Source organism: Macrobrachium nipponense, chromosome 39 (genome assembly GCF_015104395.2).
Source record: "Macrobrachium nipponense isolate FS-2020 chromosome 39, ASM1510439v2, whole genome shotgun sequence".
Classification (NCBI taxonomy): Eukaryota; Metazoa; Arthropoda; class Malacostraca; order Decapoda; family Palaemonidae; genus Macrobrachium; species Macrobrachium nipponense.
The window spans coordinates 1,355,755-1,380,492 of record NC_061099.1 but is presented as its reverse complement, the minus strand read 5'-3'; the positions used below and the strand labels follow the sequence as shown (position 1 = coordinate 1,380,492).

General features: G+C 37.5%; 1 protein-coding gene across 5 annotated transcripts in view; it reads left to right on the top strand.

Annotated features, from left to right (window-relative positions):
• Positions 1-24,738, top strand: part of LOC135209997 (eukaryotic translation initiation factor 4E-binding protein Mextli-like) — a 122,640-nt gene that overhangs the window by 37,113 nt on the left and 60,789 nt on the right. The window contains exon 1 of one of the 5 annotated variants that reach the window (XM_064242735.1): positions 21,870-22,003. The exons of the other annotated variants lie outside the window; for them this stretch is intronic. Within the exon in view, the coding sequence (XP_064098805.1) occupies positions 21,998-22,003 (6 nt within the window). The 5' untranslated portion in view covers positions 21,870-21,997. Of the gene's footprint in view, positions 1-21,869; positions 22,004-24,738 lie in introns of those variants that run through there. 5 annotated transcript variants of the gene reach the window in all.

Here is a 24,738-nt window from a genome sequence, read left to right as displayed (position 1 = left end):
ATCTATTAACTTACCTCCTACGTCTATATAGAGTTTACTGGTCCTCTTTTACCAGATGCTTATGCAATTGTAATTGCCACAATGCCCTCTTAACTACTCGAATTCTGCACACTTGTTGGATGTGCTTGTCACTAGAAAGCCTTAGATCCTACAGTAGATTCACATCAACCGCACATCTGATGTCTAGGCTAATTCCTTAGGACGCTCCTGATTGGCTGTTGATAAGCCAATCACAGGGTTGGAAAATCTCAGTCTCTCTCTCGAGTTCACATAGGCAGGATGTATGTTCCACCTCTCCTGAGGAATGTCTTTCAAAAGTATCCCTCAGGAGAGGTGGAACACATCCTACCTATATGAACTCTCGAGAGAGACTGGGAGCTTCCGGCCCTGTGATTGGCTTATCAACAGCCAATCAGGAGCATCGTAAGGGGCTAGCCTAGACATCAGATGCACGGTTTATGTGCATCTACTATAGTTCGAGAACTATGAAGCAATTCTGATGTCCGGTTGATGGTATCGAACCCGCTTCCCATAATCACAACGAGGTCACGTTGTGTTCTCTAAACCACTGGTCTTTTGGTTGGCTGATTAAGGCAGTTTTGCGTCTGGTCAGCCCTTGGATGTGTGACCGCCAAGGAAAGGCCAGGAAGTCTTTCGGCACATGATTCCAGGACCTGGAGCTAGGAATCTCATCGCAAATATCACTTCCTGGAAGACTGGCAGGGAAAGTCCCTATGTTGCGTCCATCTTTTAGGGAGGAAAAGTTAGTAAGATCATATTATCAGGGAGATTTTGTGTAGCCTTTATTGTGGGTATTTTTGTCTGTAGATTTTTGTTCGGATATTTAGGGAATTACAGTAAAACCGAAGCAATGTCAGGACCAACTCCTTTAGAATGATGTTCACAGGTGACCTGCTCTTGGTACAGATTAGTCTGGAGAAAACTTGAGCGGCAACTGAGCCAATGTTACTCGTAATTTCAGGGAAACGTCTTACTTCCTGGAAAGCTGGAAGGGAAAGTCTGTATGGTGCCTCCTTCTTTAATGGAAAAAAAGTTAGTTACTTCACTGTATGAGGGAGATTTTATGTAGCCGTTACAATTAGCTTTTTCTGCCCCAGAAATTTCTGTTCGGACTTTTAGGGAATCACAGAAGTTTGAACATAGTTTAAGGATCAACTACTTAAGATTTTCGTAGGTAACCTGGTCTAGCTACAGAATAAGTATATAAAAAACTTGAGCGTGATTGAGCCAATGTTCCTCGCAATTTGAAGGACGCAGTTCGTGAAATCTCCAAAACTTTTCCGTAGAACCTGCAATGATAGATCAGGAAACATTTCAGGATACCGAATTGTGACCAGGGACAAATAAATAGCTTCAGGCTATGATCCGGAAATATTTCGGATTGTCAAAATTGTGGATATTACCCAGTTAATGTTTTTAAGTAGTTAAACATTGTTCAGGGAGTAACGTACATTGTAATAATACCTATCAGGACTAAGATTGCTAGAACTTTTTAGGTGGTATGCACTCTTTGGTGGCAAGATTTTGAAAAATACTGTAAGCAACCAACATTAGCTTGTGAAAAGATAGTAAAAACTTTAGGTCTAGTTTTTGCTTTCTTGGAAAGGGAAAAGCTTGACGCCGTTGGGACCAAAAATGACATTAATAATATGATATTCGTTAGTTTTTATATATTTTTTAATTGTGCGGGCGTGTGCAAAATCAAAATGAAGGATTCTTAAAGAAAAAAAAAAAAAAAAAAAAAAAAAACAAAAAAAAAAAAAAAAAAAAAAAAAAAAAAAAAAAAAAGGCTGAAATCGACGAAACAGGTCGAATAAGTTTTGTGGAGAATGTTTTCTTAAAAGTGAATTTCACGCTGTCCATAATTTGCTTTCAGTATATGCCCCGACACCACCCCCCCTCCCCCCCCACCAAAAAACTAATAATATGATAATGCAGAATGTAAAAGTAATTTTGAATTATTCTTTAATGTCGTTGCTGCTTTCTCAGTGACGAGGAATTATTGGTATTTTAATTGCTATACTGTTCATTATCATATAATGAGCATGCTTTCATCTTCATATATAGAACATTAATATCGAATTTGCTATTCATTATACCTTGCGAATAACTTAACATCCGGATGGAGTTATAACTGAAAAATAATGCATCTTGCCCAAGCCAGGATTCGAACTGGGCCACTTGATTAGACATATGATAACCGCCGTCAACTTTGAACTTGAGACTAATCGGCTATCTATCTGTCCTATCTATCTATCTATATATCTATCTGTCCTATCTATCTATCTATCTATCTATCTACCTATATATAATATAATATATATCTTATATGTATATTATATATATATATATATTGTATAATGTATATATTTGTCCTGTTGTATGTGTATGTGTCCACATTTGAAACTAGTGTGTCAGATAATACCTACCCATCAACAGGTAGAAATTAGAGGAGAGAGAGAGAGAGAGAGAGAGAGAGAGTTCGTGTCCTGTGTTTTCGTAATCATGCAGATCATTTTACAAGACGAGCTCGACTTTTGCCTTTGTCATCGATTTCTGGTTATTTATCACTTCTTATAAGAGGTCAGTATGAAAAAACGAAGTTCAAGATTTTCATGTCTTTCATTGACCTTTTTGAAGTTATGAATGGGGAAGAACTTATTCCAAAAAGTGACGTTTATCGTGAATTGGGGTTATGTATGTAAAAGTTTGTATTTGTTTAGGGTGAACATATTACAAACTTGCTGTTATTTCATTTATTCCACACAAGAAAATGTAATATGTAAAAATGGTTGCAAAAGTCTCAACTGATTCCTCTGCCAGTGGACTTCTTGTTGGAGTTTTCATTGGTGGACGAAACTGTTGAACATTTTCTAACCATTTAAATTATTCCATCTTTCTTAGGTGGAATACAGCTGAATAAGAGATATTTATCATTTGTACATATTAAACCAATATCAGCCGTTCTTATATTTTCGTGTCTAAATAGATTACCAGTATTACACCCACTGTGTACAGACTTTATACAAACTTGTATACCAGTTTTATACTTACAAGTGTTCAGACTTCTGACCCAGTGTTATACCTACATGTGTACCAGTACTATACATACATGTGTAGCAAGATTATACATATATGTGTACTTGTATTATACATTTATGTGCACCAGTATTATACCTACATGTGTACCAAGATTATACATACATGTTCACTAGTGTCATACCTACATGAGTACCAGTACTATGCCTACATGTGTACCAAGATTATACATACAGAGTTTACCAGTGTAATACCTACATGAGTACCAGTACTATACTACATGTGTACTAAGATTATACCTACATGTGTACCAGTATAGTACCTATATGTGTACAGACTTGGAAAATCACAAATGTCACTTCCTGCATCACAGGTGTATAATTATTTTTACCTTTCAGTCAGAGATTTTGTTTATCATTTTCGACTTAGGAGTAGCAGAGGTTTTATATTTATTTATTTATTTTGTATTCATGACGTCCTCAGTGAGCAAAAAGCCGCTACGTTACGAAATGTTAAAAGCCACACAGCGAGAGAATGATTCGAGTTACAGTGCCGTAATAAAGGTAAATCCCGTCTACTACTACTGATATTACTACTGCTACTGACAGATGCATAGCCTATGTAACGGCCCTTCCTCAAGGCTCACTGAGCACAAGGTGTTTAATAAATTCCACACGCCTGAGTTACAGTGTCGCTTTAATTCGACTTATTAAATGTCGTCGGAACACATTACGTAGTTCATGGCTATAAATACATTTTTAGCTCTGAAAAGAAAGCTTTTGTGCCGGCTTGTCTTTCCGTCCGAGCTTTTTCCGTCCGCCCTCAGATCTTAAAAACTACTGAGTCTAGAGGGCTGCAAATTGGTATGTTGGTCATCCACCCTCCAATCATCAAACATACCAAATTGCAGCCCTCTAGCCTAGTAGCTTTTATTTTATTTAAGGTTAAAGTTAGATTTAATCGTGCGTTTGGCAACGATACAGGCCAGGCCACCACCGGGCCGTGGTTCATACAGCATTCTACCGAGACCACAGAAAGATTTATTTTCGGTGGCCCTGATTATACGATGTGCAGAAAGCTCGATTGCGCCGAACAATCTTCGGTGTAATTTTTACTTGTTTTTATCATCCCTTGTATCATGTGAGTTTTCATTTATCTTTTTATCTAGTGAATTATCAATCCTTTAATGTTGGTGTTGTTCTTCTAATGAATAAAACGTATTTTATTTACTGCATATAAAGAGGAATACATCTTTCGCTCTTATTTATGTAGTTGTTGTAGTGTACGTTCAGTTTTATTGAATTATTATTGAGTATAACTAGTTGTATTTCCCTTATTTTTATTATTATTTTAGAAAAAAAAATTTTCCTCGAAAAAACAGCGTTTCGTATCAACACACTTCGCTCAGCCGTGAAAAATCTAACGAGCCTTATAAATGCCGAGTCTTCAAAGCCCTTAATATAGAACACTGTTCTAATTTTAGGGGGGCGTATTCGCGTGCTTAGGAGGCCACGCCCACTTCGTACTCTTCTCGAAGGTAGTTCCTTTCCTTTCAATTGTAGCTTGAATGTTTTTAATTGACGTTAATTTTGGGATGAGTAACCGATGCGACGCTTGGTAATTGCTAAATTGCTTGAGACTGTTCATGTATGTATGTATATCTGCGCACATGGTGTACTGCCTGTACGTTATGTCAATGCATGTATACTGTATTTATACGTAATGTTTGTGGAAATGTCTGTATACTTAATGTTTGTGGGAATGTATTTATACTTCATGAGTGTGTTAGTGTATATGTCTACTTACTGTTTGTGTATGGTTATGTATGTATTTAGGAATGTATGTATGTATATCTGTGGATATGGTGTGCTGCGTGTACGTTATGTATGTGTGTGTATACTTCCTGTTTGTGTAAATGTGTGTATACTTCATGTTTGTGTAAATGTATATGTAGTTACTGCTTGTATAGATGTATGTATACTGAATGTTCGTGTAAATGTATGTGTAGTTACTGTTTGATTAATTGTATGTATTCTTAACGCATGTGGAAATGTGTATATACTTATGTGCAATGTATGTTTGTGCAAAGGTATGTATACTTAAAAATTTGTGGAAATGTATGTATACTTACTGTTTGTGTATGTGTATGTACCTAAAGTGTACTTATTTCCTTATCATTCCCTTAATTAAAATTCTTTCATAATTGTTACTCAGGTTCATTAAAGTCAAGCTTCATTATGAATATAAATACGTACTTTTACTGACTTGTCAAAATAATGTTTCCAACATTTAAAGCTTTGAAAATATGTCGTGTTTATGTATGTAAGTACAAGGTAGGCTATATAGTTATTTACATAAACATTAATTTTGTATATTGATTCCACGGCGGTAATGGGTAACGAATGGATAACGTTGCGGTAATAGAAAATATAATAAAAAAAAATTGACGCTTATTTTATTTGCTTACAGATAAGCAAGTTTGAATAGTCTAGTGTATTTAGGGAAATCCAGCGTAAATCTGTATTATTATTATTATTATTATTTTTTTTTTTTTGGTCTGTCACAGTCCTCAATTCGACTGGGTGGTGGTATTTATAGTGTGGGGTTCGTGGTTGCATCCTGCCGTCCGGAGGAGTCCATCACTTTTCTTACTATGTGCGCCGTTTCTAGGTCACACCCTTACAGGGCTCTTCTGCATGAGTCCTGGAGCTACTTCAGCCTCTAATTTTTTCCAGATTTCTTTTCAGGGAACTTGGGATCGTGCCTAGTGTTCCTATGATTATGGGTACAATTTCTACTGGCATATCCCATATCCTTCTTATTTCTATTTTCAGGTCTTGATACTTATCCATTTTTTCCATTTTCTTTCTCTTCTACTCTGGTGTCCCATGGTATTGCGACATCAATGAGTGATACTTTCTTCTTGATTTTGTCAATCAACGTCACGTCTGGTCTATTTGCACGTATCACCCTATCTGTTATGTACCATAGTCCCAGTGGATCTTTGCTTGATCGTTTTCTATCACTCCTTCAGGTTGGTGCTCGTACCACTCATTACTGCAAGGTAGCTGGTGTTCTGGCACAGGCTCCAGTGGAGGGCTTTTGCTACTGAATCATGCCTCTTTTTGTACTGGTTCTGTGCAAGTGTCGGGTATACGCTTGCTTTGTGGTTTATAGTTTCATTTTTCGTATTGTACTTCCTACATGAATGGGGAGAGAGTATTGGTTTTTCCATCTATCGTTCTTTGAACATATCTGGTTCTTAGGGCCTGATCTTGTGCCGCTGTTATCATTCCTTCAGTTTCCTTCTTGAGCTCTCCTCTCAGTAGCCATTGCCACGTGTCATCGCTGGCTAGTTCTTTAGTCTGTCTCATGTATTGTCCGTGCATGCATTGGTTTGTTGTGCTATTCCCTCTGTTCTGCTTGTTATTCTCCTGTCTCCGTATATTTGTGGTTCTTCGTCTACTTTTATCAATCCTTTTCACCCATGCACTCTTTAGCCACTCGTCTTCACTGGGTTTTCAGGATATTTGCCCCAGTTGCTCTGTTCTAGATGTTACGCAGTCCTCTATCTTAGTAGTCCCCCCCTCCCTCCTCCTTCCTTTTGTGTTATGTATAGTTCTGTCCGTATTTTGCTCTTTGGGTTTAGTGCTTTGTGTATTGTCATATGTTTCCTCGTTTTTCTGGTCTATGCTGCGAAGTTCTGCCTTCGTCCATTCCACTATTCCTGCGCTGTATCTGATTACCGGCACTGCCCATGTGTTTATGGCTTTTATCATATTTCCGGCGTTGAGTTTTGACTTGAGTATCGCCTGAGTCTCGCTGCCATATTCTTTCCTGATCGTGTCCAATCATATCTTGTGTTTTATATCCCCTCCTTCCATTAGTCCAAAGTATTTGTATCCAGTCTCATATGTGTGTGATGTTGTTCCCAATTATCTGGTAGCTTTATTCCCTTCTGTCCTTGTACTTTGCCCTTTTGTATGTTGACTAAGCCACATTTCTATTCAAAACCAAAACAAATCCATCCTGATGTCCCCAGATACAATCCTTACAGTCTGGATTAGGTGGGTATCTATTTCCTTGATGCTCTTACCATACAGTTTGATGTCGTCCGTGAAAACATCAGATGGTTAATTCTGTTGCCTCTTTTCTTGTTGGTACCCAGCATCCATCTTCTGCAGTACTTTTGTCATGGGAATCATGGCTACTACGAAGAGTAGTGGGGACAGTGAGTACCCTGGAAGATCCCTCTCCTGATATTAACCTCTGCTAGTTATTCCAGAGCTTGTAAAGTATTGTATTCCAGTTGCGCATTATTATTATTATTATTATTATTAGTTATTATTATATTACATACACTCAATATATTAAGACGAAACATATGCAGGATCCCGTACATTCATAAGTATTACCTCATTCCTGCAGTAATGTAAAAAGTATATGTAACACGAAATCCTTGGAATTCCATCCTACATAGGACAAGACGATGGAAACGCCCTTCTGTACCAATTAAGGGTGTTCGATCCTCAAGGCGCGTCCATCTGTGGGATCCCACTAGGGGCAGAACTTGGTCATTGTGTGCTTTAAATTTTTACATTTTTTTTTCTGCAGTTTCTAGTTATTTTAGGGCTTCTAGTTACATTTTCTTGGCTTCGCTAAGGTCCAATTCTTTCTCACTGTTTTACCTAATTTTTCCTTTGTCCAGTATCTGGTTAGACATCAATTCCAACGATAAAATTTTCAAATGTGAAAACAGTATGTCATGGCGGTTGGCAGAAGCCACGTAACTCCATCTGGATTTTATTAACTTTAACATATCACTGGTTTTTCTAGTGTCCAATCAAAAGAGGGAGATGAAATCTCATGAAACCTGACCAGAGGGAGTGACGTTTATGAAATCAGTTGGTTGAAAAAAAAAAAAAAAAAAAAAAAAAGCAGCTCGGTGAAAGAATCATGACAAAATTCCCACCGCTCATAAAAAAAAAAAAAAAAAAACTGCCGTGGCAACTCATGCTCAAGAAAGAAGAATGGCTGGCTCTTCAGAGCAAGCAAGGAATGACCAAAAGTCGAAATGTCGCTGCTTTTTCCTGTCAAGACACCACCACCTCCTCCTCCTCTCCTCCTCCTACACGTGTCTAGAAAACGCGTCAGCTCAAGTCAATCCCCATCGCCACCACTTGGTCTGAAGCCAAAAGCTCTTTCTTCTTTCTTTTTTTCTTTCCCGCGAAGACGTCTGTGGGCAGGTGCACCTCGACCATGTGATCGAGAAACATCACCTCGGCGTCACTTTTTAACAGTATAAACAGCTTTCGCTATAAGCAGAACCTGTTTTGATGGTAAACGTGTGGTTATGTCAGCCTGCAAAGATTCAGACTAGTACTAATACCATTGGTATGTAGAAGTTAAAAGCAGTGATTGACTAGGCCTACGTTTTATACATTCAAGAGTGGCTACGTAGAATGATTGTCTTTACAGCGTAGAAAGTTCGACAGGATGGAATGATTTCATACTGTACGTTTTCCTCACCTCGTGTGGGCGACGCCAGTGTGCGTAGACTTGAGAGGAGCTTCCTGTACTACACCGAAGAGTCTGTACAACGCGAAGGTCTTCATTTAAATCGTAAACTCTTCCTCGCATTTTCAGTCATAAATTTTCAAGTACTTTTCTGTTGTGGTTCTCCGATTAAAGGATGAATAAACACACACACACACACACACACACCGTTATAACTCCTGAGTTAGCTGGTAGTGCTCGAAATAGACCGCTTTCTAATTGATATTGTTTATTGCGTGTTGTTACTGAAGAGGTAACAGAAATAACAAAGCGTCTTTCCCAAATTTAATCGCAAGATTAAAATCATCCGCTCATCAACGAGAAGTCGAGAGTAGAATAGAATCTTCAGTAGTAATTCCCAAGGTTACGAAAAACACAGGAAGCCTTTCAGATGGGCGCTCTCAGCGGAATATGAGGTCCTTGTAAGCCTCGTTATTAATAACTAATAGTTATGTACTCTCTCTCTCTCTCTCTCTCTCTCTCTCTCTCTCTAGAGGGAGAGAGAGAACAAGGCTTAGTTCATAATACTGTAAAAAAATGTTTTCTGGTGTCTTTTCTCTTCTTATTAATAATAATGGTACTTCGGAAGCCATTGAAGTGAAACCTTGAATATGCTTGATTTACTCACTGACGAATGTCGAATCTCTTCAGTGTAAAATTGAGCTAAATCATCACTAACTTGTCTGGAGAGAGAGAGAGAGAGAGAGAGAGAGAGAGAGAGAATCTGAGCTCCTATCGTGTTTACGTGTCAGTGTTTGTGTGTTTAATCTAGCAGCGTGCTCAGTTGCGCTCGAGTGTTTGCGAGCTCGGTCATGTGTATTTCAGTCGGTAACTAAAGAACACAGACATCTTGTTTGTAACACCCTTAACGAATAAAGGATAATTGTATAACGAACACGGAATAATCGTTGATTTATTATTATTATTATCGGACGTTAGGGTTTAAATCGGCTCTGCTGGCATTCTTCTGCTGCTTATATAAATATAGATTCTGTGATGTGGTATTTCCGGGTATAATTTGTTCAGCGTTCTTTCACTCGCTTTAGCTTGCCAGGGGTTATTTATTTCAAAGGTTGCTATGATTTCTTGCGTAATTGTAGATGTAATTGTACAGTTTGCCGCTGGTATGTAGTAGCATAGATCTAAGCATACCATTAAGATGCTGCATAGGCCCAGACATAACAGTAAAATGTAGCATGGAGCATAGGTTTAGGCTTAACAGCAAAATGTAGCATAGGTCTAGGCGTAATAATGAAATGTAGCGTAGGTCTATACTCTGTTTTTTTCATCTGTCCATCCGCCTGTGGTGTTTTTGTATGGTAACACTGCGTCCCGGGCTTTAAATAGTTACGCTATTTGTAAGTTTTAGGTAAATAAAAGGATATCTGGGTGCACATTTGCAACTGAAAAGTGTTTTAATAATTTACTGTATGCGAATTACACCGTTAATATTCAAAATATGATATTATAATCGTTGAATGTAAGCTGAATGCAACTATCTAAAGCCCGGGACGCAGTGTTACCATACAAAAACACCACAGGCGGATGGACAGATGAAAAAAAAAACAGAGTATAGGCATAGAGCATATTTGTCTACAGAGAAGCTGAGTGCTCCTGGGATAAGCAAGTGAAGCAAAAAGGGCTGTAGACCAACATAGAGTGAGAGTAACGACATGTTTTCAGGGTTGCTGCCAAGTAAAAAACAATCGTGACTGCTGTTGCCACGTGTGTGTTCAGCGTCTTAGGGAAGTCTGTGGATTCGTTGACGTCAAATGAGGCTCTTAAAATTAGATCGTATCCCCTATTGTGTAACGCCAGATTGCGAAACCGGTTCAATCAATCGGTGGATATACTTCCCGCGAGGTAGACCAAAAGAATACGATTGAAACCATCCAATGATATTTAATTTTCAGGTATATTTTTGTGAATCATTGGCTTTTATAGGGACGCAACTGATTTGTTGTCAACCAAAGCCGCCACCCATCACGAGAGCCAACTTGCACAGTTGCGAAGCGTTGCTGATGCAATTGAATCACGCGGTTTAAATTCTGCCGTTGGTAAAGACAAGTTTCTTATTGAATAGCGAATGGAACGTCATTATTAGAGGCGTTATTAAACTTTTCGTGTTCGTTCCCTTAAAAGGAGTCTTCAACGCCGCTCGCTGCGTTTTCCTCTCGAGTTAGTAGCAATCCGAGATTTGTTAAACAGAACTCCCGCGCTCTAGACCAAGTCTTTCAGCACGAAAGGGGTTTCTTTGCGCACGTTGAGCTGCTTACTTAGTTAGGTGGTGGGTGGGGGGTGGGGCGGGTTGGGGTGTAAACACAAGAAGGATTATACCGGAAGAGGTACGGAAATGCTTGCTTAGACTGCACTTCTTGGAGGAAAGATGTAGACTGGCCACACATGGAATTTATCCTTTCTCGAAAGCTTAAAGCTACGTTAGGTCTAAAACCATTATTTAGTTGGGTGACCACTAAGTAATCGCAGATGTCATAAGGGTTCATAAGGCCCTTGGGCGTTGTGGTGCACGTGTTTAAAAGCCTCCGAAGAAGGGTGCAGCGTGTGGGGCGTCGGGAAGTAAGTTATCGAGTAAACTCTTTTCCCATGAAGAATGTGGCCTGAGGAAGTTGTTGACCTTGGTGTAAGCAGATGAGTTTTGTTGCTTGCTTGCTTGCCGCACCCGCGCACGCGTACACACAAACACACTCACACTATTATATATTATATATATATATATATATATATATATATTATATATACTAATATTAAATATAAATTATATATATATATATATTATATATATATATAATTATATAATCTATATATATAAATAAAAAATATATATATATATATATATATATATATATATAGTATATATATATATATTATATAGATATATATATATAATGAGGGAGACATTTCTGTCTATAAAAATCTTACAGCCAACTCGATTGAATATCGTTCAGTCAGTAACACTTTTGTTATTATTATTATTATTATTATATTATTATTATTATTATTATTGTTATTATTATTATTATTATTATTATTATTACAGGTTGTGTAAAAGACATATTGATAATTCACTTAGCAGGACGTCAAACCTTTGAGAACCAAAAGGATTGATTCAGTTCTTAATATATCACCGTTATACACGTATTTCCTGTTTTCTCTACTTTGTTTATTTATGTTTTTATTCTCCAACCAGAGACTGCTGCTGTGCTGTCCTTTAGGAACTATTTATTAGGCTTTGTTTTAATTTGCTCTTCTGTCTTTAGTTGTAACTCATTTTTTTTCCAGTAATTATAATTGTTTTTCTTATTGAAATGTTTCTTGGCTTTTTTTTTTATGTTTTTCTGTCATCTTCATTTATTTTGTGTTCTTACTCCATTTCTTTTACCATAGTAACTTGTGAAAAACATACTTGAATTCTGGAGAGAGAGAGAGAGAGAGAGAGAGAGAGAGAGAGAGAGAGAGAGAGGAGAGAGAGAGAGATTTGACCATGTGTTCAGACGCAATACCAAATTTTAAAAGTTCATGTGTTGGAGACTTCAGATTTGTGTAAGAGAGAGAGAGAGAGAGAGAGAGAGAGAGAGAGAGAGAGAGAGAGAGAGAGAGAGAGTTTTCTTTTCCTTCCCGGAACACCTTTGCTCATGTAGGGCTTTTGAGTTCACGTATCTTCTTCGTCTGTTCGTGACCTCTGGAGAAGGTTGGGAAAGCGGTTCGTAAGTTTCTCTGTCTTTATCAGAGAAAAAGCGCAGAGAGAAGAGAGAGAGAGAGAGAGAGAGAGAGAGAGATGCAGTAATAGCACATGCACAGCCCTGTAAGAACACACACACACACCCACACAGAATTATAAACAATACACAGGAAATCCAACAATAAACAACACAGACAACCTAACAAACGAACACACACACACACACACAGAGAGAGAGAGAGAGAGAGAGAGAGAAGAGAGAAGAGAGAGAGAATTATAAACAATACACAGGAGATCCAACAATAAACAGTAGGGACAGCTTAAGAAACGAGCAGAGAGAGAGAGAGAGGAGAGAGAGGAGAGAGAGAGAGAGAGAAATTATAAACAATACACGTGAAACTCGACAGTGAACAGAAGAAACAGTCTAACAAACGAACAGAGAGAGAGAGAGAGAGAGAGAGAGAGAGAGAGAGAGAGAGAGAGAGAGAGAGAATTTCTCCTTTCCAGATTCAAAGTCATGAGTATAAAAGTTGACGATTTACTTCGAAGGTGAAAATAGTGAATATTGTATTCCACTCCATCGCAGACCGGTTTCTACTTTTTTTCTGCGTCACACTGAGAACGTTGACTTTCTTTAATGTTTCTCTTTTTTTTTTAGTTGAATAAAAAGTTATGATGTATTTTTATTATTTTTAAAATCAATTTTTCACCATTCAGTGAGTTTCAAATTAATTCGTAGTGTGAGGTTATTCACCGATTTGATGAGAATTCTTGCAATATCCGTATGTATAAGATCTACTGGGGGATGATTGCGAGGTTTCAACATTAGTGATTATGCAGAGAAGTTGCTTGTAGTCTCTAAGATCTGTAGAATATATCATACTTATACAGGTATACGCCAGATCTACATTCAGGCTCTAATAACACAGTGAGATCTTTAACATTTATAGATTTGTGGCTTTGGATATCAGTAAGTTCTTTTAGAGGCCTTTTTCTGCCGGATGAATAAGATCTGTAATAAGTCCTAAGTTCTATGGAGACTAAGTTATCATATGGCTTTTTTAAGATATCACGTAGTTTTGTGGCTCTATGTATGTGCTATAGTAGATTCACATCAACCGTGCATTTGACGTCTAGGCCAGTCCCTGACGACGCTCTTGATTGGCTGTTGATAAGCCAATCAAAGGGCTGGAAACCCTCAGTCTCTCTCGAGAGGTCACATAGGCAGGATGTATGTTCCCCCTCTCCTGAAAGACGTATCCCTCAGGAGAGGTGGAAAATAGATCCTACCCATGTGAACTCTCTCGAGAGACTGAGAGTTTCCAGCCCTGTGATTGGCTTATCAACAGCCAATCAGGAGCGTCGTAAGGGACTGGCCTAGACATCAGATGCACGGTTGACGTGAATCTACTATAGTCCGAAGATGGCACCTATCAGTAATAACAGCTGGTCACAGTAAATGGGAGGTCATGCCACAGTTGATGACCAGAATTGAGAAGGGTATTGTGTTTTCTGCTGTTTAGACAGAGAGAGAGAGAGAGAGAGAGAGAGAGAGAGAGAGAGAGAGAGAGAGGCCTGTTTAATCTATGTTAAGAATAGGGTTTATGCCTCGAGTCGTCCTTGTTTTAACACCAAATCACTTTCTGAAACTTCGGAAAATTCTCACACAGACACTGCCATGACTTGAAGCTTCGGTCATTGAGGTGGAAATCATTTTGGAAATCTTCGAGTACACCAGAATTTCATTTTTAATTCCTCCAGCTGACTTACTTTTGGTCTGGTGAGGAAAGTTTATGTTTTTATTAATGTCCTTTTTCGTATCTTGGCATCGTGGTGGTAAAGATGTATGTTTTATTGGCTGTCTTATTTTCGTATCGCGGCATCGCACGAAGAATATTAGCTTCTGATTGCTCTACTTCTGCTCATCTGAACACTGCGGTATCCGTGTTCAAAAATGTGAAAGCGTACTGGAGTCGTCATACAAATATTTTTTTTTTTTAGTACTATTTCTTTCAGAAATCTACCTCAAAAACAGTCATGCAATTGAGACAGTTGATAAGCTGTATTTCCCTTGTTCAGCTCTTTTTCTTCAGTCTGGTTCATATAATATTTAATTTTCATTTTGACTTTCTTCTTCGCTTTCAAACGTCGCGAATACGAAGTTTTTTCAAACACTTTCAAGTGGCTTTTTTTTTTCCCATTTCTTCAATTTATCTCCGGTAGGAATATTTTTATTAACTTGAATTTTTCTTCTTTTATGCTTCTTCAGGCTAAGGACGCTTTTATTCTCAGGTTGTCTCGTTTCCTTAAAGAATCTAAGTCAGGTTTTATTCTTTAGTATTTAATTCGCTTATTCTTTTCTTTAGTGATATAGTTGTCAAGTGAAACTATAGTGTACTTAGATGACTCATTTTGATAACTAAATCAGTGCATTAACTGTATTTGTTCCGTTGTCAATTAATCTTTTGATCCTTTTGATAGTACGACGGGTTGTGAATCAGACACATTTGAGAGCTCTCTCTCTCTCTCTCTCTCTCTCTCTCTCTCTCTCTCTCTATCTCTCTATATATATATATATATATATATATATATATATATACATATATATATATATATATATATATCTAATCCATTACAGTAAAACACGTCCTTAAAGTTTTGGCTACTCTCTCTCTCTCTCTCTCTCTCTCTCTCTCTCTCTCTCTCTCTCTCTCTCTCTCTACACGACGTCTCCTCGGGTGGACTAATAAGTCTTTGAGACATCCTAAACCGTGTAACTCCTTGTAACTCGCTCTCTCTCTCCTACAATAAGACACGTCCTTTTAGTTTCCTCTCTCTCTCTTTCTCTCTCTCTCTCTCTCTCTCTCTCTCTCTTCACAGTAAGGCACGTCTCTTTAGCTCCGTGAAGTAAACGCGCCCATCAGGAGACAAAAGCAAATGTAAACTGGAATGATATCGGCACCCAGGAAAACGTTACCCGTGGTAACATGGTTGGTAAGGGTTAGTTTTGCACTGCGACGCCAGGTTAAACTTTCACCTCGTCGGTTCCGTTGTTTTCACCAAAGACTACTTCTCTCTCTCTCTCTCTCTCTCTCTCTCTCTCTCTCTCTCTCTCTCTCTTAGTCAGTACTTTGCACACCATGGGTCAGTCCATATTTAAAACTAATTAAAAAAGGTTTTATCCTCTCTCTCTCTCTCTCTCTCTCTCTCTCTCTCTCTCTCTCTCGAGTACTTTGTACATCATGGGTAAGCCCGTATTTAAACTAGAAAGGCGTTTATTCCAAGTTTGAAATAAAAAGCGAATTATCTCTCTCTCTCTCTCTCTCTCTCTCTCTCTCTCTCTCTCTCTGGTCATTGGGAACTTGATACAAGTGTTCGTTTTTTTTATATGGTCTTAATTGGATCAATTTTACTTTTGGTTTAACTGCAGAGGAATGTAAATTTGTGACGAATTGAAAAAAAATAATAGTAATTATAGTGGAAGTAGCAGCAGAATAAAGCAGTAATAGAAATAGCAGTATACTGATGTTAGATAAATAGTGTTGTAACGAGAATGAGATGAGACCGTTTCAGTTCTCATGCCAAAATAATTATACTACGTCATGGAAAAAAATTGTCTCAACATTTATCCAGCAAGATAATTCATTTCACCGTGAGATCACTTTCCCCTTATCTGGTACCCAGTGTAGAATTGTCATCGACACACCTCAGTGTTCAGTATTTCCTTCATTATTATTATTAATATTTCATCAGCTACGCGTAGCGAGTATCGTTAATTAGTGTAACTAGCGCCGTAGCAAATCACTCTGACCCTTGTTCGGGTCATACGCTATTTGACTAATGTGACATTTGCGAAATGGATTACCTCACCCCAGGTTACGATTGGTGTTACGTCATTCCGAAGACGCAAGTTACCTCAGTGCACGTATTTCATGGCGGAATAAACTAACCCTGTGGTCCTCTTCTTTCTTTCTTTCTTTGAATCGTCAGCTGAACACCCGTATGGATAGTCTGTGGACTTTTAACCCAAGAGAGCTCTAAAGGGAAAGCACCCTGCAGAGAAAGAGAGACAGAGAGAGAGAGACAGAGTTACAAGGATTAGGATGTCTCAAAGACTTGTTAGTCCATCCTAAGAGGAGACATCGTGTACTCACTTATCTCTAGGAGCAGGTTTTACCGTTTCATTCACAGTGTCCTAATGATTTTGTCTAGCTTTCTTTTAAACTCTTCCACACTGCTGCTGTTTACAACTTCTGGTAGCAGTTTAATTCATATCACATATCTTGTATGTAAAGACGTTCCCTCAATGGGATGTGTTGTATCTCTTCAGCTCTAGTTTCCATCCATTATTTCTGATCTGGTTTTCGTTTAACGTAAATAGGTTACTCTCTACTTTTGTCATGCCTTTCGGTATTTTGAATGTTTCTGTTAGAGAGAGAGAGAGAGAGAGAGAGAGAGAGAGAGAGAGAGGCGGGGGGCGGGGGGGTGAATGTTTCGGAAAAGGTGATGGATAAATAAATATGACTGAATAGAGAACATGATCGATACATCTAAATTCATGGGACGTCAGTAGAAAGCAGGGATGAAGAGCAGCGAATTTAATCCTCGCTTGAACATTCAGAAGATTCCATAACTGCTGCAGGCGAAGTATCCCACATTTCAGTTGTAACCAAAACAAAACTCTTAGCAGAATGAGTAGTATTAATTAAGCCGGGTACTAGAAGATAACATACTGTTCATAGCAGCAGCAGATTATAGTGTTTTGTGCGAAGATGTCGCGATGTAGGAACCTGTTATTTGTTTTGAGAGCGCTTTGATTTCCTTGAGTGGTTTTTTTTTTTTGGACAGAGTTATTCTTGAGACCAAAAAAAATGAATTGTGATTACTAAAATAGTGAAGGTTAACTGACTAGATGATGATGAAGCGTGGTGTACCAGAGATGTGTGATCTAAAACTTCCAGTGCCAGATCTCTAGACCAAACATTTATGAATTAAATATAAATTATTTATATCAGAATGATCTGTAAATGATGGGGACAGTTTTCGACCAATTTTTCTACCCATTTGGGTATTTGATAAGGAATGTTAACATAAATTTATGAACTCAATCCTCAGACAGAAGAAAATATTAACTTACAGCAAGATGCTTACCACATTAACATTATATATTTGTGTGTATATATATATATATATATATATATATATATATATATATATATATATATATATATCTTAAAAAAATCACAGTAGATGCACGTGACTTCATAAATAAGCGAATCCCACCAGGCAGGAAATGATGGTCAGAAATCAAAGCGCTTTCGTCTTTACTCAGACATTGTCAAGGAAGCTATATATATATTATATATATATATATATAATATTATATATATATAATATATATATATATATATATAGATAGATAAATAAATATATATATATATGTGTGTGTGTATATATGTATGTATGTAATATATATATATATATATATATATATACTATATATATATATATATATATATATATATATATATAATGTATGTGTATATATATATATATATATATATATATATATATATATATATATATATATCTATGTGCAAGGTCATCTACCTATGCAACATACAAAGCCAACCGGTCCGTTCACAGTTTCCCAATTGCTGGATGGCAGTGTTGAAGCTGCAATTGTATAGATTGCGGAAATATATTTGTCACCGCGGTTTATTTGCGAAATCTCTCGGCGTCCGAATAACCGCAGAGATTTATTCTCTGTTCTCTCGTTCATTCCCAGCATTACCATTCGAGTTTGGAAACGAGCGAATGATGTGGGGAATTCTCTCTCTCTCTCTCTCTCTCTCTCTCTGAATAGTTGTGTCTAATCCATTACAGTGAGACATGCTTCTGTGTTTCCCCCTCTCTCTCTCTCTCTCTCTCTCTCTCTCTCTCTCTCTCTCTCTCTCTCTCTCTCTCATTTTATTGATGTTTATTGTAGGGAGAAGAGGTGACAGGGATTTCAGGCATCGTAAGGCAATTTGTCATTCGTATATTGTAACTTTTTCTCTTTGTGTCATACGCAAGCGATGGAATTTTTTTTTTTTTTTTTTTTTTTTTGTTTTTTTTTTTTTTTTTTTTTTTTGGGGGGGGGGGAGGGGGGGGGGAGGGTGGTTAGGGTTGGGCTCAGGATAGTGAATTGAACTGTTTTATTGGGTTTTATATTTTTAGTTCAAAGTGGTAATAATATTGGTAGTGCTAGTAATGGGTACAGTTACGTTATTATTATACTATTTTTTTTATTTGCTCTATCACAGTCCTCCAATCGACTGGGTGGTTATTTATAGTGTGGGTTTCCGGGTTGCATCTGCCTCCTTAGGAGTCCATCACTTTTTTTACTATGTGTGCCGTTTCTAGGATCACACTCTTCTGCATGAGTCCTGGAGCTACTTCAGCGTCTAGTTTTTCTAGATTCCTTCTCAGATCTTGGGATCGTGCCTAGTGCTCCTATGATTATGGGTACGATTTCCACTGGCATATCCATATCCTTCTTATTTCTATTTTCAGATCTTGATACTTATCCATTTTTTCCCTCTCTTTCTCTTCAACTCTGGTGTCCCATGGTATTGCGACATCAATGAGTGATACTTTCTTCTTGACTTTGTCAATCAACGTCACGTCTGGTCTATTTGCACGTATCACCCTATCCGTTCTGATACCATAGTCCAGAGGATCTTTGCCTGATCGTTTTCTATCACTCTCTGGTTGGTGCTCGTACCACTTATTACTGCAAGGTAGCTGATGTTTCTTGCACAGGCTCCAGTGGAGGGCTTTTGCCACTGAATCATGCCTCTTTTTGTACTGGTTCTGTGCAAGTGCCGGGCATTCGCTTGCTATGTGGTTTATGGTTTCATTTTTTTGTTATTGCACTTCCTACATATGGGAGAGATGTTATTTCCGTCTATCGTTCTTTGAATATATCTGGTTCTTAGGGCCTGATCTTATTATTATTATTATTATTATTATTATTATTATTATTATTATTATTATTATTATTATTATTATATAAAAAAGTACTTGTAGTAGCATGACTCTTGAAATGGGGAACAAATCCACAGTTATGTATTTGTACATATATTTAATTTAAAAGTTTTAAAATTAAATATGTAAAAATATATGCTGTGGATCTGTTTCTCCAATATTATAAATTATTATTATTATTATTATTATATATTATTATTATTATTATTATTATTATTGTCTTTACTGTTATAAGCATTACTGTTATACTTACCATTTGTAACAAGAAAAGTCAACATTAATGTTATTGCTTCGAAGAAGTAACCAGTAAACTTAGTGAAGTCACTAACACATGATCACCTAAGCTTACCCCTCTCAATCGTCTCCCCCTTTCCCCGTGCCATATCTCTCTCTCTCTCTCTCTTACTCTCCCTCGCTCTCTCCCTCCCTCTCCCTCTCTTCTCTCTTCTATCTCTCTCTCTTCTCTCTCCCTCCCCTGCCCTCTCCCTCTCTCTCCTCTCTCTCTCTCTCTCTCTCTCTCTCTCTCTTAAGGCAGGCTGTTTGAAGCCACGTGATCCAGAGAACGAAAATGCCTCCCTTCAAAAAAGCTCCTTTTTTGTCGACTATTACCTGAGGTAACTCTTGGTTTGGATAGTCTGAGCTCCCTTGGAAATAATAGCTTAACTCGTTCAGCAAAAGGCTTGTGTGATCTTGTGTTCTGTCCCTCTGTGGGTAATGCGCGCTCCAAAAAGGATGGATGGAGTGGGTGCTTGCATTTATTGGGTTTTTGCTTGCTGTCTTTTTTTTTTTTTTTTTTTTTTTGTTTTTTTTTTTTTTTTTTTATGTTCTTGTTTCGTTCGTACGGTTGAAGCTTAGTTTAGTTTTTAAGAGTTTTAGTTCCTTTCTTGTTTGCTCTGTATAGATTTTATTTTTTATTTTTGGTAATTATTTAGTTTTTTGTGTTTTTGCTTGCTTGTTTTCTTGTTTTGCTTTTGTTTCTTTGGTATGGTCGAAGCCTAGCCTAGTTTTAAAAATTCTTAGCTCATTTCTTGTTTATTCTTTGAAGATTTTATTTCATATTAATTTTTATGTAGCTTTTTGTCTGTGTGTTTGCTACCAAATTTTCTTTGTTTTTCCTCTTCATTTTTTCTTGTATCTTTGTTTATCTTTCTTTGTTTTACCAATCTTTTGAACTTGGGAAATTTCTTTTTCGTCTTTGTTTATATATTTTCCGTTTTCCCTTTTGCTTACTCTTTTCATTCCTTTTTAAAGACTTATTTTGGTTCACGTTGTCATCTGAAACGAGCAGGCGCCATTTCTACCCCTCAGGAATATAGAAATGTTGGGTGCAACGAGTCACTTGCCGCGATGGATATACTGTAGTACACTTATTGAAATCGACTTGACTTCTTTCTTTATGTAATATACATGAACCATATAGATTTTATTCCTAAGCTGTTATTGATTACACGGTATTAAAGCTCTCTCTCTCTCTCTCTCTCTCTCTCTCTCTCTCTCTCTCTCTCTCTCTCTCGTCATCCTATAACATGTTGTTAACGAATAGCTGCCTACCGTTTGTTTAAACTTACCTTTACCCGGGTCATTTTTCGCGCTCTAAAAGCTCTTAAGTGAAATATGCAACCCAAGGTACACCTAACCTCAGGTATTGTTGCTCGCACTTGTCCCTCTTGCTATAGAAGCTTCGGGTAGGTTAATCGTCGGTTTGCCTGACCGGCACAATTACCCGGAGAAAGATGTTGAAGCCGAGTATTTTTTCTTGTATTTCATAGAGAATTCAGTCAGTGTATAACTAGTATTTTTTTCTCTTTATATATTATAGAGAAGACAGTTTTTTTTTCATATAACTTTTGTATGGAAGTTTTGAATAAGTACTTATTTTTCTCTCTCAGACTAGAGAACGAACAGAAATTGAGCCTATCAACAGAAGCTCACCTTTGGAGATGACCTCTCTCTCTCTCTCTCTCTCTCTCTCTCTCTCTCTCTCTCTCTCTGTTCAAATAGGGAATACACTATCTGCAAACTTTTCAAAAAGCCAAAAGTGAAATCAAGACAAAGGCCGAGAATAAGGAAGAATATTCAGCTAAGTTTTATTTTTATTCATTTTACTAATTTTCCATCCTCCTTATTATTTCTCCTATTTTTTTTCTTTTCTTAGTAGAGGTAGGTAGTTGTTCAATAAATTCTCAAGGTATATGAAATTCGTAAATGCTGACCAAGTGAAATAAACGCGAAAAGAAAAGCAGTGCCATTTTTTTTAATGCAACTTCCGACGTGAAGGTTATTCCTAGTTGGCAACGTTGCTTTGGTGGCACCGATACTTTTGTTCGTTTATTATTTATCCAGTTTTTAAGCAGTTGAAGCCTTTGTATTGTGATTTAGACGTAACCATTTTCTCAAAGAAACAAAAAAGAACCACGGGAAATAAATTGCAGTTTGTTTTCGTACTTTTATGAAAGTTTATAGACACGAGAAAAAGAATATTTTTGACTAACTGGTCACCCCCGCGGCTGTTGGGTGCAGCGAGAGAAACCAGAAAGTTTTCAGTGTGGTGATGTCCGCAGTAGAGGTTGTACGTGGAGAAGTGCACTAACCGATCTTAAAAATTTTATTTTACGACTTGTCAAGGACTGTGATAAAGAACGACGACTCGAAATGATGGTGAGTTTGACCTTAATGTCTGTATAGGACTAACGCATTCGTCCCTCCCTTTTTTTCCCCCGGCGCTGTCGCTCTATTTGTAACTTTCTACGCCACACCTCAAAAATGTTGTGACAGGACTATACTCTCTTTCTGTTGTAAAAGTTCCTTCGGTGTCTAAATTTAGAAGTCTGTTGGTTAGGTAGAAAATAGTGAATGACCTTCTAGAGCGGTGTTTACGTTCTGCGCTGTGAATTGATTTCATGAATTAAGGTATTTTAGTGGGTGGAATTTGGGTCAATTGAGCGTGTGGTCGCGCCTCTTTGCACGATGTATAGCTATACATTTACATTTTTCATTTACAAATTTATAGAGCCACTTTTGGTACATTTTCAAAGCTTATCAATAGTTGCAGAAGCAAATTAAAGGTCCCGTCTTCGGTTGGGACTATGTCAGGCTCAGAGTTCGGGATGAAAAGTCATGAAGTTTTATAAAGAGTTGATTGTATTGTTCAGTCATTTGTTCTTATTTGGTTTGATTGCTGTTATTACCAGTCTAATAGCAAGATTTTGCTCAATATTCAACCTGTACAATCACAGAAGTGTTACGCCCTTTACAGGAAGTAAGAGAAACAAAAATAAGAATAAGTTTAGAACTGAACGAAACATTATGAAAGTCAGCGAAGTCGAGCGGGAAGGATCCATACCTATGTATGTATGTGACTCGAGTTAGCGGTTTCGTGACTTATCATGCGAACTATGTTATATATATTTCTACTTCTTTCTCTTATCTTATTCCCCATTTCTTTATCAATTTCTTACCTGTTTGGACGAAATCTCGTTAACTTAAACTGTGGCAATTTTCCTTCAAGAAAACTGTCAGTTTACATTGAATTTGCTGGGAAGGGAGGGATAAGGTTGTTTTTTTCTAAGGTATGTGGCTGTTTTCTCTCTCCCCCGCCCTCATGTGAGTCATGGTAATTATACGTCATCTGAACGATATTATGTGGGAGGAGGAACTTTTTACTCTTTTTATTTTTGAAAATGCAGCGGGAGGGCGGGAGATGTGATGATTATTGAACAGTGTTAATCGCTGCAAGCAAGGTCATTGATGGTGGTCTGTGCGGGCCTTCAATGGGCATTGCTTGATCGGATGAACGAAAAAGGAAATTGCGCTTAGATAGACAAAACATTAGACAACCTAAAATGAGTAATGCTAGCTTACTTTACTTAGAATAAACATCGAACCAACATTACCTCACCAAGCAGCGAGAAAAATTCTTTGAGCATGATGCTAACGTAGACGGAACACTGTCATGCTCTTCTCTTGCCTCATATAGTATATATCTCGCTGTTGCTTCTTGGTAAAAATCAGCGACCATGACTCGGATGGCTGTCGTGGTTTTGACATCACATTCCTCTCTTCACATTCACGTAGCCTTATTTGATGTAATCTAACGTAATTCCGTCCATAACTTCCTGCCTGTCACTCTTGGTGAGACTACAATTTGCCGTGACGGCTGAATTCTCATGGGACATGCTATCATCGGCCTAGCAGTCGAACTTCTCCCGAGAGCGTCATCTGTTGCTGTTTTATTGTGCGTCCTAATTGAGAACTTAGTTATTATTGTATTAGCTGTACACACATTTACACTTATACATCATTTATCCCTGTTATCAAAATTGTTTTTGTTCTGCTATACATTTATTCGCAAATAGAAATTCTCTCACCGGTATTATCCCAAACTTACCGGTATAGTCTCCTTGGTTTTGTGTGAATGTTGCTTCTGTCAGAGATTGCAGTAGTCTCTCTCTCTCTCTCTCTCTCTCTCTCTCTCTCTCTCTCTCTCTCTCTCTCTCTCTCTCTCATGGCGTCAACGACCTATGAGATTCGACACCTGAAAACAAAATAATGATTGTATGTGCGAATGTTAGAGGGAGAGAATTATACTTATTTGTAATTTAACAAAACTAAAGAAAAGAACGAAGTTTTGACGTCAGTACTGATGATAATAATAATAATAATAATAATAATAATAATTATAATAATCATAATAATAATCATAATAATAATCATAATAATCATAATAATTATTATACGATTATTATTATATTATTATTATTATTATTATTATTATTATTATTATTATTATTATTATTATTATTATTTAACAAATAAAAAGTCCATCAACTTCCCGAGTAAGTTTCAGCCGAAGAGGATGGCCTGATCCACAAAAAAATAATGGGAAATATCAGTAAATAAATAAACAAATAAAATAATTGGAGTAGTAAGCGAACGAAACTAATTCTGCTACGGGAACGCGGTCGTTCAAAGTAATATATATACACTTCCTTTCCTCAACATTTTCTGTCTACTTACGTAAACAAAACTTGAGGAGCGACAGAGAGAGAGAGAGAGAGAGAGAGAGAGAGAGAGAGAGAGAGAGAGAGAGAGAATGCTGAGATGCTCTTTAATTAGGTCTTTGAGACTTGTAAGACTTCTTTGCATGTAATTTGGGTCTTTGAAACTTGTAAGACTTCTGTGCTTAGACGTTCTTAGGCCGGAGCGACTCCGAACAAGTACGTCAGCACCAACGTATAACGTCATCACCAGGTTTCTCTCTCTCTCTCTCTCTCTCTCTCTCTCTCTCTCTCTCTCTCTCTCATTAACACGCAAACCCACGCACGTATGTACATCAAGGGAAGAGGTGATACAGAAGTACGCATGAATTAAAGGGTTATATTGTTGCTGGATGG